This window comes from Homalodisca vitripennis, chromosome 4 (assembly GCF_021130785.1).
Source record: "Homalodisca vitripennis isolate AUS2020 chromosome 4, UT_GWSS_2.1, whole genome shotgun sequence".
Classification (NCBI taxonomy): domain Eukaryota; kingdom Metazoa; phylum Arthropoda; class Insecta; order Hemiptera; family Cicadellidae; genus Homalodisca; species Homalodisca vitripennis.
Window position 1 is genome coordinate 50523699 of NC_060210.1, and position 20980 is coordinate 50544678.

At 30.6% G+C, this 20980-nt stretch overlaps 1 protein-coding gene across 1 annotated transcript in view; it reads right to left on the minus strand.

Moving 5' to 3' along the window:
* LOC124359305 (adenylate cyclase type 8) overlaps positions 1-20980 on the minus strand; it is a 212209-nt gene that overhangs the window by 121535 nt on the left and 69694 nt on the right. Inside the window, 1 exon segment of the mRNA XM_046811933.1 lies at positions 20168-20291. Coding sequence (XP_046667889.1) covers positions 20168-20291 — 124 coding nt within the window.

The window sequence follows — 20980 nt, forward strand, 5'->3', positions numbered from 1 at the left end:
CATAGACTTAAAATTTTGCATGAAACTTAATTATTACAAGAATGAGTTATAGGATGTGTCATTTTCGTTTCAATTTCTTTTTCGTATGATTGTCGCCTGCGTATAAGACAAAATACATGATTGTTATACATGTCCACAGACCATCTCCAGATTAAAATGAGCTATGGATGAAAAGTTTTGCATGCAACCTGAGCGAGCCTGCTGCGGAACTTGGTATGACGTACTTAAATCTAAAATGTGGGCAAGAGTCTGATATAAATGTGGTTTGTAACGCGGGTAGTTATGATTTGTGATATTTATCTTTTCATTGGCTGAGCTTTGCGAAGCTCATATATAATCGTGGGCTGAAAAATGTCATTTATGTCTGTTTGCCTGTACACCATATCACAAAAATTCACTGATTCATAGACATGAAACAGTTCATATATATAAGCTTAATTTATATATGAGCAACACCTCAGAGAATACAGTTAATGAGACGTACTTCTATTTGTATATAAAAGAAGAGAACTCGATCCTCGTTTTAGCCTTTATTTTCCCTTTCATTGGCCTGCGGTATTTGACAGAGCCTCTGACCCAGAGATAAAACGAAATGTTTTATAGATAATAAGAAAAATTAATTAAAAAAATAGTGACTATACAAGTTCCAACAATTGTTGATCTTTTAATTTGGGTTTGTCTTATAAGATTTCAAAGAAGGCTGTAATATAGATGCATGAATACCAAATTTAAAAGAAACCCAATCGGCAAACATTGAACGAGTTAGTGAAAATAAAAATGTTTGAGTTATTTTTATTTGACTTCAAATTTGAATGTCAACCATGAAAAACAATTGTATACTAATTTTTATCCAAAATAAAGCAAATGTTCAGTTCTAAAAATGTAAATATCTATATCGTTTTCATACTGTTTTCAATAATAATGATATTGTCACACTATGTTTCATAACACTAAAGTTTAAAGGAATGACGGCTCTATAATTTTCAAATACGTACGATTACTTCTAATTACCAAACTTTGTTGGGAATATTCTGGTCTACCTAACCACTTCTTGAACTAACCAAACGATACAATCATATATGCTGTACAAATTATCATTATTACTGACTAATCGTAAATATTGGTTGATAATGTTCTGATACGTAATGCTATAATCTCAATGATGGATAATAATTTGAAAAGAAAATGTAAGGTTTAATATATAGATATCATTCTAGTTGCAGACCTATAGCAAATCCAGAACTCCTGAAAACGTAAATACATGACGAAAACCAAAATCCGACCGAAGGATTTAACCATGCAGTTCGGAAAAACGTTTCTCAACCAGTATGTGCAACTATAACAGTGGATTTTGATAAAATGTATACCTTAATTTCGGGCAGGAAAGTAAACATCTACAAATAACTGGGCATGGTTTATGTATAAAATCAGTGATTGAAATATAATACGCTATGCGATTAAAATATTAAAAAAAACAGTAGAAGCAACACTGGAAGTGGATTATGAAGAAACACTGACCCTCAATATGGACGTGACACGTTTTAAACCAGTGATAAAAATAAGTTAACTGTTACAATCTATTTTCTGATAATTTAGTTCCTTCTTTCCTAGGCGTACTCTTCCTACTATTAGAGAAGGATAACACTGTATTCAAGTGATATTATATTATAAATTAAATTTCATATATTATATACTATGCATGATCGTTGGATACAATTTTGTAACTGAGTTTATGTTTGTAATAACTATCCCCAAGATATCTCGAAAAAGACTTTGCATGAAAATTAATTTCTACATAGACTAATCCGATTATGGTGCATGTTCAACTGTCTATCCATAATGACACTTGGTGAAGCCTGTTAGTCATTTGACAACTTTTCTTCTGTCCGTCTGTGGGTTGTATCTTTTTTTCTGCAAGATAGTGTATACTTCTGTCTCTCTGGACGAAATCTGGACAGTGAAACGAGCTGTAGATTAGAAGCTATGTTAGAACAAGATAACAAGATGTGGCCTATCTTCTTCTAACATAATTTATCCAGATCGCATCCAACTTTTAAATATAGCTGATAATCATGTGGCTATATTAGTCTATTCCTGTGTTTTAGATCTATTTATTTGGAGGTGTGTGGAGTTATTCACGTAGAATACCTCGAAGGATTAGTTTACAGCTCAGAAAATAACATCAAAAGTGACGTCAGACAAGAGGAAATTATATTTCAAGCGCTTTAGCATTTAAATGTAAATCGGTTAAGAGCATTTAGTAGTGTGACAGAGGATTTATTTCATATATATATATATATATATATATATATGAAAATTCATGTATTACATGTATTCATGTATTACAAATTTTGTAATACATGAATAATGTCCTGTTCAGGAGTAAAAAACTGAACTATATAAAAAATGGTTAGGTAAATTTGATTTATAAATCGCTTGTTTTAAGCGATATGCCATCTGCACTCAAAGGATATTTCCTCGAGGAGATGTGAGGAAAGAACCCCAGTAAATTGCTTTTAAAGCTACGTTACTCAGAGCGTAGGCCACGCTATTGGAATTGCTTTATTGAGAGGTTCCAAAACCGTCTGGAACTGTTCTAAATTTAAATTTTAACAAGGTACTATTGTAGAAATAGTTTCTGAAGGTTTACTAAAGAACCTATAAACGAAATTGATTCAACCAAATGTTAAAAATGCTATTTATAATTTAAATAAACAGATAAAGTATATAATTAAACTACTTAGGCTCATTGGTTTTAACATACACTTTTACAAAACCTTCATCTTCTAGATAAATCACCAAAGCAAGGCCTTAATACTTCAAGAAATGTAATATGTTAGCATACTTTTAACGCAGAGTGAACAGGAAAACTTACATGAAAGTTGAAATGTTTATTTACCTTGTCCTTAATTAAAGATATATTATATTTAATGTAAGGAAAATTTAATTAACGATTGAAAATTAAATTGGAATTAAGTCTATTTAGTAGATTCCGATGTGGAGTAGGAAATTGAGACACTGTTTTATATTAACATTTTGGAGCTCTTCAATTTGTAAAAGTTTCTATACAACCTAAATGGTGAATATAAATCAGGCATAATTCAACGAGACAAGTGTTTTTTTTAATATACTGTACTTGCATTTGTACTCAATTATATTCTAATTTAATACCACTGCTTATTAATATTAATTTCATACGTAGTATTAATTTTGTAACTATAGTGGTGGTTCTAGTGTTATTTGATAAACAGTTAGTAGACTGGGCGTGTATAGAATATTCCTGACGTAACGCTACAAGATTTTAGCTTAGGCCCAGAATGTTCTCTGCCTCAAAAATTACTACTGTCATGAGACCTACTAAAATAAATTTCCTCCATGAATAATCACCAGCTCATTTACGGAGATTATATGCGAGAATCAGGCGTCCTCAATTGCGATAAACAGTTTAAATGAGAAGGGATGTGATAGTATTGGCGTAACAAGGGGAGGGAGAAAATACAGCTCAGAAGGATAATAGTTAAGTTAAATTTATTGGTCTAGTAATGGCCTGACAATTATTTTTATACGACTGAGGTTGCCGTTTAGAAGAAGAAGCAGGGCGTCTGAAAACCGAATACAGTACGTATTTTAAGTTAATCATCCGATTTTAACATGAACAAATATAAATTTCTCGATTGTAGAAGTTGGGAAACGTTGTTACTGTTAGAACAGTTACGGGTCCAAGCTGACACCTTGAGTAGATGTGTTAAGCAGATACCGCTCAGAGGCCGTACGTGTTACTACCAGGGTGCACAACTATTAGCCGTGCTGCTGCCGCAAAGTGGATGTTCCAACCGCTAACAGCTCCCTCATCTACTCAGCGCCACAGCATCCTGTTTCACTCAAACATCGGTCAACAGGTATCTGAGTTCGGCAGTTAGTCGATATTAGCAAAACGATCTACGATATTGATATACTTATTTTTAATAACTTTGGAATAAATAGCATTTTCTATAGCTATTGAAAAGAAATAAGGAATAAAGTATTTAACGAATACAGTAATATGGTTAACATATAATGATTATTATTTACTGTACTTTTAAACGCCTTGGACCCCCTAAAAGTAACTTTCAGTTAAACAATCGTTGAGCATTAAATTTTCAAAAGATATAACATGTTCCATTTTTCGCTCATTCACTACAGACCATATATATTTGAGATGTTAACAAATTAAAACTTTTTATATAACTAATAACAATAGTTTTTTTGTACATAAAAAGTTATATTTAACAAATTTTATAAATATTTAATAGGATTATTGTTACTTCAAACTAAATAAAATCTAAGCCACAATAATGTCTATCCTAATAAATGTTGTTTTTAGCTTTTCCAGCTTTCCAGCAATTCGATAACAGTAAAAAGTATGTGAATTGTTATTACTGTCAAGAGAAACGTCGTGTTACAATCAAAATTCTAAGTCTATTAAAAACCGTTACAAGTAGCACAACCACGAAAAGATATGAGATTCGTAATAATATTAACTGCGAATCTAAAAGGTTATTTACCATTTGCCTTGTAAATTTTGTCAAAGACTGTGTTTGTTTGACTACCAATCCCATATAATCCCTGACATATAGGAATGAATCCAATCTGTTTGATAAATTACTTTCTCAACATACATTGGCCCATGGCAGCACATTTTAATAAATGTATTTCTTTAAAAGGTATCTGTAAAGTACCAGAGGTTTCCTCCAAAACTGAGCTGTATCACATAGTACAATCACAGAAGTTAGTGTTAAAACATTTCATAGGCCAACTTCATTTCATTTTAAATTTTTTCAAATTGACGTTTAAATTTGTAAACATTACTTTGAAGATTTTATGTATTTACTTACATTATAAAGAACATTGAAATTGAATTGTCCTATATTTTCTTTTGTGCTTTGTTATAAATGTTGTAAACTTGTTTGTACATTAAAGTTCATATAGCATTTTTATAATTCTTTCCTGTTCTCCTGATACTTAAATTTATTATGCTTTGTTTTCGTTATTAGTTTTACAACACTGCGCGTTTTAATAAAATGTTTGATAACGACACAAAGTCAAAATATTAAAGAAGTGAAGATTTTTTTGTAATTATTATATGTATAATATAATATACATAACAATTATATTAATATATATTATATCTTATAGCAGAAATGCTTCTTTAGACACTAAGCCCGAAGTAAGAACTAATGAGTCTTGTTTATCCTTGGAACTTAATTTTGTTTAAGTGACATATCGGTCTTTGCTGGAACAATTATAGTTTCTGCTGGCAGGTATAAACCGACCTATTTACAAAAAAAATATTTATAAGGTCTTTTACTTTATTGGCAACTAGTATGAAGAATAAATATTGATACTAATAGCTACTAAAAGATGTCTAAGAAACCTTAAAATAAGCAAATGTGTAAACCAGAGCATATTTATGGCCATAATATTTGAATATACGATAATATACAAAGTTTCTTTGAGACGTCTCCCAAAATTGTATTTTATAAGGATATTTACAGTAATATTTCTATTTATTTTATAGTTTTATACGTAATCCTTATTTAAATAAATATAAATTTCTGAACGATATGCATGACTATCTAAAATAATTTGATACGCTAGAACAAGATATATGGGTACTTAATCTTGTGCATACCTGATACTTCAATACCCATATACTAAAAAATAGCTATAATACTTTCAAAATACATCACCTGATATCAGCAGAAATAGTTAGTTCAATATATTAATAGAAACGCTACGCGCAAACAATACATTCCCCATATACGATTATTTCACTGCGTCACCATAAAACCGCAAACGAATGGATGCATGAAATGGGGTAATATAAAAGACAAATGGTTTTGTTTATTCACATCCTGTGTATCGTATTTTTGTACGAGGTTCAGTCAATACTGTGCTTCTTGCATTGATCCATATAATAACAAGAGGTAGCTATTTCATTTGTTGAAGGCATGAAATGACTGAATACACTTTAGCCTCTATTCACAATCAAAAAATAGCAGTATATTACTTTCAAATTTCTCGCTATAGTACAAGTAATATTTATTGATAATTAAATTTGTATTATTAATTAGCCTTCAAATGTTATAGGGTCAGTGAGCATGAAATGCTTTAGCAAATTTATAAATAACTGAATCTTCATCATATGCAGTACAATCCTTTATACTGTAATATAAAAAAATCTATGGTATTTGACTGTGTGAGTGTCTGCGCACGCGTGTGTGTTACTCAATCAAGTAAAAAATACTGGAGCGATTGTACTTTTACATAGACATTCTTAGGGTCTATCGATAACATACGGCTTATTCTTATTTCAAAAATTGCTCCGGACTATGCTCTACTGGCCTTAAAAAATACGAAATTCCAATATTTGCCAATGAACACAAACCGATACTATTAATTAGCATTTACCCGCAGCTTTGCAAGCAATTTCGTAGGCTTTGCACGTGTCAGGTACTTCAGGTTGGAGAGAATTTTATTTCCGACGCCAATGTTAAATATAATAATACTTCTTACTTTAACCTTTTCTGCAACCAGTATTGAGCTGACAGAATGAAAATGTCTCGTTATGAAAATAAAAAATTAGTAAAATTGTGTTTTTATATAAATTATAGCGAATATTAAATATGCAGTGTTTAGTTTGTCCTGTAATGAAGATATCAAAGACAATGTTACTATCTAACTTTTATACAATTTTAAATACTTTTATAAAACCTATGTTAGTTGTTTTTTGACAGAAGTAGGGGTCTGAGAACTGTTTTTTTGTGTATCAGTTTTTAAAATTCTGTTGAGTAATAAAGAGGTAATTAGTAATTTTATCCAGTGTAGGAACGTGTATGAATGTAGTGAATGGTTAATTCATATTTGAAATTCATAATATCATAAATATAGTAAATTGTATGATTTTTGTATTGAGACCTAGTGAGTGAGAGATTTATTGCTAACATAGTGAACTTAATAATCTTTTTTGCTTTATTGGTAATTACAATGCTTGTGACAATGGGATGGGATTTTAAATGTTTACAGAGACAGATTTGCAATATATGTCATAAACTGCATAAATATCTGTGAATATAGACACACCAATAGATCGCTTACAGATAAAATAAAAATCTATTTGATACGCTGTATAAAAATATCTTAATGTTTCTAAATAATAATTACAACATGACGGTAACTTTTATTTACGTGCACAATGGTTGGTTTTACTTTTAATAAGAGAATAAAAATATAGTTTCATATGTTTCTTAAATATTTTAATACCCTTTCCTTCATTTCGACTTTCACCAAACTTAGCGTGAATGACAATTTATTTACCTGTGTAGATATCATGCAAAACCGGGTTATATGTTTATATATGCAGACTGGCCCTCGGCTATTAGACTACAAAAGTAGGTCAATACAATGTAAAATATCATCCCAAACATCTGTAACAAAGACTTTTTAAGTGAAATCATAACACGGAGAAGATGGTAAAATATTCATTACTTGCTAATAGTTTGTTTTGTTATTTTGCCAAATTAGGCTATTTTCAGGAGTTTAGAACCCCGAAAAGACGTAAAGACGGTCGAAATAACGCTTCGCCTTTTTAATTTTGGTATTTGTTTTATTTATCATTGGTTTTATTAATCAATAGAATATAACCATATACGCTTCTATTACATGTATCTCGCGGAAAGGTGTAACTTAACCTTCCTGTGGTAGAGCATCACTTAACCTCAGCTTGTGAGTAACGCAGCTTCAAAAGCAATTTGTTGTGGTTAGAGCTTCCTCAACTACCCGAGGTAACATCGGGCTGGCGTTAATTTTCAACGGTAAAGAAACTTAACTAACAGCAACAGTACACTGTTTTCTTAATGTTTAATAATATCTAAACTTTCGTTGCTTCAAAATCTTCTTATATAGTATTGAAAATCTTCTATTCATTTGTTTATTATTTTAATTCGAAATATTAAAAGGTCCTTCTCGCCTTATTCCTAACAATGTCAACCAGCCTTGGGGCTTATCCCTTTTTTTAGGCATTTCAGAGCAATGTTTACCTGAAATGCCTTTAATCCATTATTTTTTGTTTTATGATTAATCATCGTTAATTTTTTATATTTTTAATATTATAAATACACGCCTAAACGCTTTTTAATTTTTACCTAAAAGAGATTTTTGATGATTTAAACGATAAATTCTAAAATATTGAGGTTTCTTTCTTAAAACCACAATAAAAATTATAAATAGTTATATATTTAAAATGTATCGTCTCCTGTAATCTTATCACGAAAAATAAGGCCCTAAAGGGGTTTGAAATTAAGCATTATTCTTATGGGGTTAAAATCAAGATGGTCATAGAACAGCTGGCCCTAACACTTTGTATAATAAAATATTAACGAAAAATATATTTTGTAATTCTGGCCATGACATATTATTTTTGCAATGAAAAAATTATAAAAGTTTTATGTTCATAATTTTTTTAGTCTTTCTGTAATTTTTAAGTAGTTTAAATTTTATGAATTACATTTAAAAATAGTCTCCAATGGAATTTACAAGCTAAAGGTGGATAGTATAATAATTTAATTTTCATCCAAATAAGTTAGTAACATTAAACTAATATAATAAACACATTTATATAAAATAAAACGAAAAGTATAATATGACATGTATTCAGATTGAAAATCCCCTTGTTTAAATTCAGTGATAGCTATAAGATGTATACTGGATATTTTCGAAATTTTAAGACTACCGTTTTTAAATTAACGATATTATATTAAAAAAAATATTGTATCACTATCAAAATTCTAAAGAAAATAACTTTATAACACATTTACATTTAATATGGGAATTTTTTTGGACCCGTAGTGACCTTAAAACAAAGGTGAGTCAAAGTCGAAAGGGTTACCAGCTATAACTTGATAAGTACTTTAAATATTCTCTCTATATTTTTTCTTATCTACAAAATATTCTTTTTATTGTATATACTAAGATACCCTTATCAGTCAGTACAGCAGTGAACTACTGGGCACCTGTAGTTACACCTGATTATGTTTGTTCGTTTCGTATGATCTTTTTGTTTTGTTGCACCAGTGATAAATCCATAATGATTTAACTAATTATGATATCAGTAAAACAGCCAAAAGTTTTAAAAAATATCTGTAACTCAATAACTACAACGATACGTATTAAATGTTTGAGCTATTAATACATTATTTTCAGCTTCACAACAGCTTAGTGTGTAATTAAGTACAAATTCATACAAATCCCATAGAATCTAGAACCGACATCAAAAAATAAGCTGAAAAGTATGCATTCAATCCATAGGTTTATCTGTTAAATAGAGAATTTCAATTTTCTCGAAAACCATCTTAAGCTAATGGTTTCCGCTTCTAAAATTTACCAGGATTTTGTACAAGTAAAAAATGTTCCGAGAAACTTAAATATAACAAACATTCTACCAAAATTCCACTTAAATTGAAAAAGAATTGATTGAAACAAATTGAATAAAATGCATATTGTAGCCTACATATAAGAAAATAAGTATCAAAATAATTAGAAAACCTCTCAAAACAAACATGATTATTTTAGAATTCGAGATAAGAACCTGTGTTTTACTACAAGGTCCACAATAATTCATGTTCCCTAAGGAAATTCATTAACAATATTCCAGACCAACCAGGGAGGAAACTAATATTGCGCTCAATATGCTCCGCCGTAAATTACAGATCGAGAGTATGATTACTTTCGAGTGTAATAGAAAGGACCTCATCTGGAGCTTGGAAAGAAATTGTTATTACATAGATTTTCTTAAGAGATTTGTTTATTATTAAACTTGATTTACGATAAATGGACTATATGTTGGATGACTAAAGTCTAATGTGTCTTGTGATAAATTAAAATAAAAATAACATATAATTAACACAAGATATTAAGTGCGTTTGTAAGAGATTACTGATTGACAAACGGTGAACAATATGTACAGTTACAACTTTTTATACTTTGATCCTCGTTTATTTAAAATATCGATCATTCATTATGTACCATAAAGTTTTTAATTAAATTAGTATTAAACAACTTTTACCTATTAACTTGTTCTTCGAATTATCATGCACGTAGTAAGCACTTTATCAGTAGTGCAAACTAATTGATAATTAAAAACCTTATTATGGATTTTTTCAATTTTATATATATAGCTCAACCTAGAATGAGTTGATTTTATGAAGTACAAGTGTTTTATATTTACTTTTCGACTGATTCGGCTAATTTATTTTGAGCGATTCTATTCAACAACGTAACAAATAATTAACTTAACCACATTGATTGGTTGGTCTTCTTATTACGCACACATCTGTTCATTTAATCTTTGCTGTATCTCTTATAGTTTCCATGACCTTCCCCGTGGCCATAAATCTTGTAACACACTGTATATATTGATGGGGACAAGAAGGCAAACTCAACTGTGGCCCTGACAGTGAATTTAAACGCCCGGAAGTAGACAAATTATCACTGAAGAAGGTTTTTCAGTCCTACGTATGTATATATCTTTGCTTCATCGAGACAATAAGATAAACCATTATATTTCACTGCGCGCGCGCGCGCGCGCGCGCACACACACACACACACACACACACACACACACACACACACACACACACACACACACACACACACACACACACACACACACACACACACACACACACACACACACACATATATATATATATATATATATATATATATTACATGCATGTATTTTGACCAAAGTAGGTTTCTGAGACCTACATACGGGGTGTTCACAAAAACTTATATGGCTGATGATACTGATGTAAGCCTACTTGTTTATGAAAAGTTTCAAAGATTTGCATCATAGGTACACTTATTACGTAGACCCTCTATGATCAAATTTGCGTGCGAAGCCGCAATGATTAGTTGGTTAAATAAATAAATAAATATAGAAAGTTCGATAAATAATGTAAACAATCATTACTAAGGAACAATCATTATGGAATAGATATATAAATAAAATATATATTTCTATAAGATAGCTCTCGACAAACAGTTTGTGTAAAATCAAGCGCAGTAAAAATAATTATGAGTAAAAAATATCATAAAAAGCAATATAATACTAATAAATTAATATATTTTATTAAAAATTATGTAAGAGAACAAAATAAGTAAATGTAACAATAAATGATGACGACAAGACTTGTTATGTTGTCAAAATACATAAAACGCTTGCCAATTAGGTCTTATAACTAAAATGCATGAAAATTAATAAATATTTAAATACCTTTACAAAGAAAATAACTAAACAAAGGATCGTCAAATTAAATATTCATGCATAAATAATTATCCTACTCAGCATCAGTAGCAACAGACAGATCTACATTTCTTAACTAACTAGTAACTGTTACTTACACATTAATTAGTCTAAATGTTAGAAAATTATTATTTAAAAGATATCGAAACTGAATAATATAGCAATGAAAAGGTTTTGAAAATCAACAGGTGAATTGGAAGATAAGTGAAGAGCTACGTACTACATGTAGTAATCTAATCTATCTACTGTTGAAGTTTTCTGTTTAAATTTGGATAAAATACACCGTCCCGAGAAGTAGTACAAGTTATAGCACAGTTATACAGTATATTGATTGTATAAACTAAGTGCATGTTCTAGGAAACTGATCAGGGAAGACGGGCTACAGGGAATTATATCTCAATTACGGTGGAAGGTATAACGAGTTTCAAATTGTGCGAGACAGGGGTGTCAACACAGAGGTAATGTAAACTGTCGGTGGATATTCGCTTAAACCGACTTAGCATGTCATATTTAAACCTTACTCCGATTCTGGATTTAATATTGGAAGTTTACACCTGGGATGCATATTGTTTAAGCCACTATCTAAGTATGAAAATCCACTACACTGATTTAAATTCTATATACTACATGTAATAATCTATCTACTGTTGAAGTTTTCTGTTTAAATTTGGATTTGGCGTAAATATAATGGATATTTTTGTATTCCTATTACGATGTAAGTAATAACTATCGATAGTAATATCAACCATAAAATGCTTACTATGGCTTAATTATACAATGTTTTGCATAAGTAGGGTTAATCATTTTACACTTATTTATTCCTAATTTAATCAGTTAAGAAATAAATATTTTATGGACGGTTTAGTATTACACAGGGAAATTAATGGCCCATAATTTGACAGTATTTGAACACCTGTTTTTTGCATCAGCTGTTACTGTAGTTAAAACTAAGCACTGAAACTGAGTATTGAATCTTTAACATCCAATAAATGTAAAAATAATCAAATTGCAAACTGATCTTACAAACGTGTTAATTTACATATAACCAAACATAAAAATAAACATAACCAAATTAACACGTTTTTTTTAATTACTTTTAAAGTTGATTATGTTTACATCTGATTTAAATGGCAGCTGTTCCAATACTGTAAAATTACGGGCAATTAGCTTTCACGTGTAATACTAAAACATCCATAAAATAGTAATTACTTATCTGATTTTTACAAATGAAGTATTTTTGGAAAGGAATAAACCAATACCAAGATAACATATAAAGTAATAACTCTAGCTAAAGTATTCTTTAGACCTTCTTATTTCTATCAGACATTTCTGAGAGGCCTTACAAACGGATATACCTAATTGTTTATTAAATTCATAATCGAATTGAGTCCTTAAAATAAATTGATTTTATTCATATAAGATTATATGAATAGTGCCAATTTAAGAAAAGCTCTTCAGACTTTGCCTTTCAAAAATGTTTTGAGATATAAAAAATGCCAAGCTCAAAAGCAGTGAAGGAAAGAGGATTTTTCCGGACATTTGCTATCGTTCAGTGAAAAAATAAATCAGTAACACTACGTTTCGAGATATACAATCTGATCTTTTCTTCAGGTAATAACTAACCTAATACATAATTACAAACTAGGTTAAAATGTGTACCTAGTTTGTACACAATCAAAAGCAGTGTATTACAGAAGAACAGAACTAAACAGAAATATTCATCACAATATCTATGAAAATCCACAAAATACATAAGGGTATAAAGTAATTAGACATCGTCAACTATCACATTTGAGTATACTTATCCTATAATACTTACACAGTGATACAACGAGAACCCACTCTCCGAAATCTTAAACGTTTTTTCTAAAATGTTTACTAAGAAGATAAAACCTTTTTTTTACTTGTAAAACGATTTTCGGTACATTTGATGTTTATATAGAGGTATATAATAATACCAAGTAACAAATCGATAGTAAAATTAAAATGTTTTATTTATAATAATTGAAGAGTCGACAAACAAAAGTTTGGTAATACAAACTGTAAGAGAGATTCTTATTGTTTAGAAAAATACTGTGGACATTCGGGATTCTATACAATAACTTTATTTTATGATAAGCAAAGATTAAAGAGAAGATAGCTTACCTAAGGAATGGAAGTGAAGTGGCCCTTCAGGCTAACTCTGATTTACATCCTGGCCAACTCGGTTTATGAACTCAATTTGGTATTCTATTCCCTCCTTATCATCAGAAGGCCCGCAGAAGAATATTATTAGTTTTGTTGTCATATACAAGTACTTATAAAAGGAGCCAATTACACTTATGAGAAAATATAATCAATTATAAAATCTATTTAAGTTTCTTTCACATTGCGATATTCATTCAGGATCATACTTATACAAATATATCAGATTTATGACCAATTTGAGTGCAGTGAGGACAGTGTAAACTATGTATGGTTATTCTTGCTCAAAAGTATGCATACTTTTCCATTTCAGTTAAGATCGATAACGTTATATACGACTATTGGTTGTATACTTGTCCAGCAGACAACTGTCATCGAGCAAGCATATGGGATTCAAACACCCATGTTCCTAGTCTTATCAAACACCCATGTTCCTAGTCTTATCAAACACCCATGTTCCTAGTCTTATCAAACACCCATGTTCCTAGTCTTATCAAACACCCATGTTCCTAGTCTTATCAGACACCCATGTTCCTAGTCTTATAACCTTAGACCTAGAAAATTAAAAAGAAAACAGCATAGTGCTCTAAAATGAATACTGCAATGCTTTCCGTCACGTCTATCCATGTTTAGTAGTCATCTGTATTATACAACTGTAGAACTCAATATTATGGGCATGGAGTCAATCTGGATAAAGAAGATAAATTAAGTATTATTATATTCACATTGCTCCACATATAAAACTTGATCATCATCTTGGATCCCAGAGAAAGTCTTGAATTGATTATCTTATTAGTAAATTAAACTTATACTCTTGAAAGAAAAAGAATTATTTTGAAAACCTAACAAAAACTATAAGAGAGTAACTTGAAAAATATTTAAATCTACATGTATCACAATTTAAAATTCTTATTACGGATTTGTATATAACTTATAAAGTGTTCAATTTTAGTGAATACTTTTTTTTAATCTCTTAAGAGCCTAAATTATTTATGATTTATCAGAAGTTGACTTTAAAACAGTTTTAATCTGATTACGGTCTCATCGCTAAATCTTTCTTACTAGATAGAAGTAATATCTATAGTCGTGATCTTTCCTCAAATTATTTCCCCACTGCCTCTTGTTGACAGTTTGAATTTACGCTTCAAAAGTCTTTCTCATTCCATAGAAACTTTATTATTATCCCCTAGCATTTTAATGAATCAAGTTCAAACACCTCTTGTACTACTATCTATTGAATTAATAGGCACAACTCACAGAATATAACATCGCTCGCTCTACAAGTATGGTCAAGAACCTCCCCTATAATTCAGCCTAAAATAGGTATCATTACTACGGGCAAAGAGTAAATAACAATTTGTAATATACAAGTTTTTATGCCATTAACCCTTTTAAAGTAACACAGGTATTTATATTTTACTCAGGCTTTCTTGCATCATCCTGGCATTCGGTGTTCGTGAAATTTCCCCAGATTTATAGAGGGGTTAGGAAGTATATGTTATATGTTTAAGTCCTTTTTTCAGAGTTGCAGACAATAAAAGCCACTGAAAAGCCTTAAGGTGACGTGTAGTTTAAATATGACAGATATTGAAAAGCCAAATGTTTCTTCTAATGATCATGGATTATCTCAGAGCTGTTAGTTGGGTTTTCGGATGATCAGCCAGTTGGCGTCCATAATTTATTAGTTAGGTAAGATGACGAAACAGTGGTTTCCATGAAATTACAACTTGCTTCAGAGATGCTAAGGAAGAAAAAAGTTTAGGATACGAAGTACCTGTTTTAGCCCATGCGAAATCCGCTTCATCTGGAATACCAAGGCAGGTTGATAGGAAGTGTAGAAATAGGAATGCCACAATTCCAAATGAAAACATGTATTGGAAATATATATCTCTGGTTATTTTTAATCGGATGATTCAACAGGAGGGTTCATTTGGGATATACCACTGAGTGCAAAAAGAAGCACATAATTCAAAGATTAGGGTATTTTGAAATATTCTGAAATATTTCATATTAAAATAGACGCTATAAGAAAGTGTACATGATCTTTTATTTTAGATTTACAGGTAACAGTGCACTAGAAAGTCTTTGAAAACGATGATGAGAAACGAAAAGGCATAATTAATAGAGAGTAAGAGGCATTATTGAAATGAAAACAACAAAGTTATAGTAGAAAAATCAGGATAATAATAATAGCAAATGCTATTTTAACGAATTTCTAATTTATTTCGTAGTGACTGAAACTTACATTGTTTCAGAAGGCGTGGATAGTTTTATCTAGGAATTATAATATCAGTAACTGCTACCAACCAGCAAGAGTCGATGTAAGTAAAGTTGATGCTGTGTTTTCGAGGAGCAAGGAGTCGCGTTGCGCATCGATTACGGAATGCCGGAGCTGATGTTTTGTCGCGCAGAAGAATTTGTAATCATGGAGTGTGAAATGTCTCACCAGCATTCAAACAGAAGAAAAGGATACATACAAACATTGTGAGCACTTCTCTGTGTTTGTCTTCTGAATAGATTCAAGCTACAGGCAAAAATATAACTAAAAGATAATTAGTGATCTAAGCCAATTATTACTGAAGAAATTGAAAACAAACACGTTAATATTTAATAGCAAATGTTGATAATTCAATTGATATCTCTATATTTCTAAAACATAATGAATAATTAATCTTAAGCTTAAGAACTGGCTGAAGTTAAAGCTAAAGCTTTTCCCATAAATAGATTTAAACCTTATGGTCTCTTACGCCTTTATATTTGCTCGTAGCGTTATACGAGATGTCTCATCTTAAAAACATGTATATATATATGTATATTATACAGTTTATAAAGTGCATGCTATTAATTAAACAAATTATTTAATTTGATTTGTTCTCTAAATATTCTACACAAATATAGAAGAATTAAAAATCGTTTATATGCGTGTTACCTACATCTGAAAATTTTGCTTCAATCTTATAACTAGTATTAGGTTTAACAGTTTAACCGGTGTAATAGTTCTTATTGGAGTACAATCAAGATTACAGCCAATGCAAATTAGTCTTAAGGTTTTTACACTAATGAAGAAGAGAGTATATACTAAAGCTAGAGACATGATATGTATTAACGAGAGATCCGGGTTCGAGTCCCGGCGGAGCAAGTACTTTTTGTGATTCAATGTTTATTGATAAATGAAATAAGGCTATTGCCATTTATACAAATTAGATTAATGTAAACAAAAGTCGTTTACATATATATACAGTGAGAAATCCGGGTTCGACTCCCGGCGGAACAAGTACTTTTTGTGATTCAATTTTTATTGAAAAATTAATATATACATAATTTTTCTATAAACATTGAATCACAAAAAGCACTTGCTCCGCCGGGACTCGAACCCGGATCTCTCACTTGTCGGGTGAGTGCGCTACCATTACACCACAGAGCCCTTACTATTTACGATTCAATGTATTTGGCCGTATCTGTCACATATGCGTTTAAATACCTAAACTAATATATGATCGGAAGACCAAATACCTGTCAAACGACTTTTGTTTACATTAATCTAATTTGTATAAATGGCAATAGCCTTATTTCTTTTATCAATAAACATTGAATCACAAAAAATACTTGCTCCGCCGGGACTCGAACCCGGATATCTCGTATTATACATATCATGTCTCTAGCTTTAGAATATACTCTCTTCTTCAATAGTGTAAAAACCTTAAGACTAAGTTGCATTGGCTTTAATCTTGATTGTACTCCAATAAGAACTATTACACCGGTTAAACTGTTAAACCTAATACTAGTTATAAGATTGAAGCAAAATTTTCAGATGTAGGTAACACACATATAAACGATTTTTAATTCTTCTATATTTGTGTAAAATATTTAGAGAACAAATCAAATTAAATAATAATAATATATATATATATATATATATATATATATATATATATATATATATATACCGTATTCTTGTAACATATCACGTTGGAAAATATCCGAAATATTGTTACACATTGGGCTATTCAAACCGTATGAAGTCACTCGATAAATATCTTATATTAGATTAAAATGGGAAAATATCCATAAATTTGACCTTTAATTTCTTTAAAGTTTGTTATAGACCATAATATGAAAGGAGGAAAAGAAATATGCGTCCTGCTACATGGAGTTGTCATGAGTCATCAGTATATGTTACTAAATAATAAAAAAGGGCTTTTCTAGGCACAATAAAGTTATAATATCGTTCACAAAAATATAAATAATGCCGAATTAGATTTTTGTTCTGCATAAAATGTGCAGATACAAGCCAGAACCACAGAGATAACACGGAACCACACAGGAACCAGACTTCAGTTTAATGGTTTTGGGCACTTAGACCACAGACCCACTAACATACAATAAACACTATGAGGTTGATTTATAATTTTGAATTCACCTGCAGCGAAAGTAGTCAATTTCTCATAAAATATAGATAGACCTTAATTAATTTACGTATAGATGTGAATCATACACAGTAGTCTAAAGATTACTGATAGTAAAATGAAAAATACAGATAAATTTGTAGCTTTTAATTAACATTATGTACCGTATTCCAGTACATATTTCTCGGTGTGTCTATGTTCTGTGATAGTTAAGATTGCGATATCAATTCGTAATGAGTGGTAAGGGAATCTCAAGAAATAAGTTTCAACATTTGATTGATTTCTTATTTGAAAGAAAACGAAAAACATAGCACATATATGATTTCTTTATTGAAATTATTCCCTGCGGTGCATGCACCGACTTTTGTTTGGTACGAATAAACTAATGCGTATGCATATAAATATAGTGTAATCAATTCCATAACTTAAATGGCTCGCTATGTCCAATTCTGTATGCTTACTACGCCTATAATTGTAAGGAAAACATTAGCTGGAGTACATCTTCGTGTGTGCCATATAATGGCAGCTATATGCTTGTACTCCAAACAAATAAATACATAACACCGCCATGCATAACTGCCGTTATTTATATTAATGTATTTAAACTAACCGTGATATAGACACAGTATTAACACGTAGCTGGGAAGAATTCGGTAGCCAGTCTTAATTAGTAAAAACATTTCAAGATAATAACTGTTGGTATTTTTGTCGCATTGCTAAGACGAATATTTCCTAAACAGGACTAAAATTAAACGTATTAAGGAATTATAAACAAATGTTATTATATGGATTATGTGATACTGTTAATGTTTTAAAATAATATATTAGCAATATAACACAATGCATAAAGTGGCCACTTAAAGTTTGAAAAGGAATTTAAACTACAGCGCTTGTAGAATAAAATAGAGTTTTAAAATCTTGTATTGTGTTTACGACAATGTTTGGATTTACATGTTTACGATATGTAAATACAAACATTGTCGTAAGCACAATAAAAGATTTTAAAACTCTATTTTATTCTACTAGCGCTGTAGTTTAAATTATATGTTTATATATATATATATATATATATATATATATATATATATATATATATATATATATATAAGTTTTGAGGACAAACGGAATGTGTGTGTGTGTGTGTGTTTGCGAGCGCTTTAGTGAAGAACAACACTACCTCGGTTTGTAGATTTGACGCACAAAAACATTCATTTAGTCACTTCCAACCACCAGCACATAAATTGCTGCTGCAGTGTTATTGTTTTGGCAACTGACCAGAATTTCTACTTTACACGTTAAGAGTTCATGAAACACAACAATACTTACATCATTTAAGTTATGTGGATTTTAAGTTTTTGAATGTTGTGACAGTAGTTATTCATTTACAAATTTTATTCTGAATTGTAATGAACCATGTTAAAACTGTAAAGAATATGTTTGCTTTTTATAATATTGAAGCTCGTCGATTTACTTTAGTTTACTGACGTTTTAAAATATATATTTACCTAAGACCTACTCAAAAAACCAGTGTAAAACGCTCACTAAAACTAAACCAAATCCAACGAAGTGTTAAGGACCAGCATCGCACACGATATTGCGTATACAGAAATTACGCTACAGGTAAAGTTTTATTATATAGTCAGGTAGATCTCGAGATAGCATGGATACAGACAGAAACGAAATTTTTGAGCCCTTTGAGTAACAGGCATCGCTAAAGCACTAATAATGAATTCATTATGAATCAATAATCTAAATGTTGTAAGATGAACTATTTTACAAGACATTGAGGACGATAAACCGCTTTCTAATACTTAAACATGATATTGTCTTAAAGGTGAACAACTACAAATAACTGTGGGTGGTAACTACTAAAATTACCAAAAACTTATTTAACTAACAATAACCGGATCACTCAATAGTAATCCATCCAAGCAGCACCCACGGTAGACGTTGATAAAATCGGTTATCATGCTATAACCTGATCCCACTAATACACTGCACCATTTGTACGTAACATAAAATGCTGTCACAATACAGGTGTCCTGGCGTCCACGAACTGTGTGTGGTCTGAGGTCCTCCGTACTAAGATTCCCAGAATTACAGGTATTGGGGTACTTACTAGAACAAATAAGATCCATGACAATGTCATGATTGTCGCCTGCTGTGGTCACGGTCTGTGGTCTCAGGTCTCCCGTACTCCAATTCCCAGACCTAAAAGTATTGGCGTACTTACCGGGCCAAATAAGATCCATGTCAATGTCATGATTGTCATCTGCTGTGGTCACGGTACGGGCGTCCCCGGCGTCCACCGTCTGAGGACTGAGGTCCTCCGCACTCCCAGACAAGCCTGGTTCCACCTACAAAATGTTCAGTCTCATTACACACTAATAGTGACGAGGAGAATAATTCAAATAATTAAGGTGAAGCGCTCCCCTGCCCATGGAATACCAGACTAAGTGTCTTAGAGTTATTTTTACTAAGTAACAATTATTTTACTAAGTAATACAAACGCACAAGACGTAATACTTATAATAACTCCATAGAAACAATGAATACATTATATAGTGTATAAAAGACAGAAATGTTTACAGTACGTAAATTATTTAGCTACCAGAAGTGATAATTTATTGAATAATATATGACTATAAAACATTTTATGTTTTATTAAAATATAATTAGAGGAAATTACTTTTGCCAAGGAATATACTTATATAAATATAAAATATACAACTTACTCTGTACAATATATATTATGTAAATTCAATGCATTCTTATCCTTATCTTTAGCCATTTTCCTTTGGCTCTAATAATAAGATATATAAAATATCATGCTTTATTTTGTTACAATTCCAATTGGAATAATAGGATTTTTAAAGTTTTCCTGTGTGTTTACAAATGATATCATAAATGGCTCTATACTCATATTTTTCGTTCTGTAAATAAATTGCATGTAATACTAGCAATTATTATTAATAATTTGTTTTTAAACATAAGCGATCTAAAATTATATAGTTAACTATTACTAATATTAATTATGATAAAAATA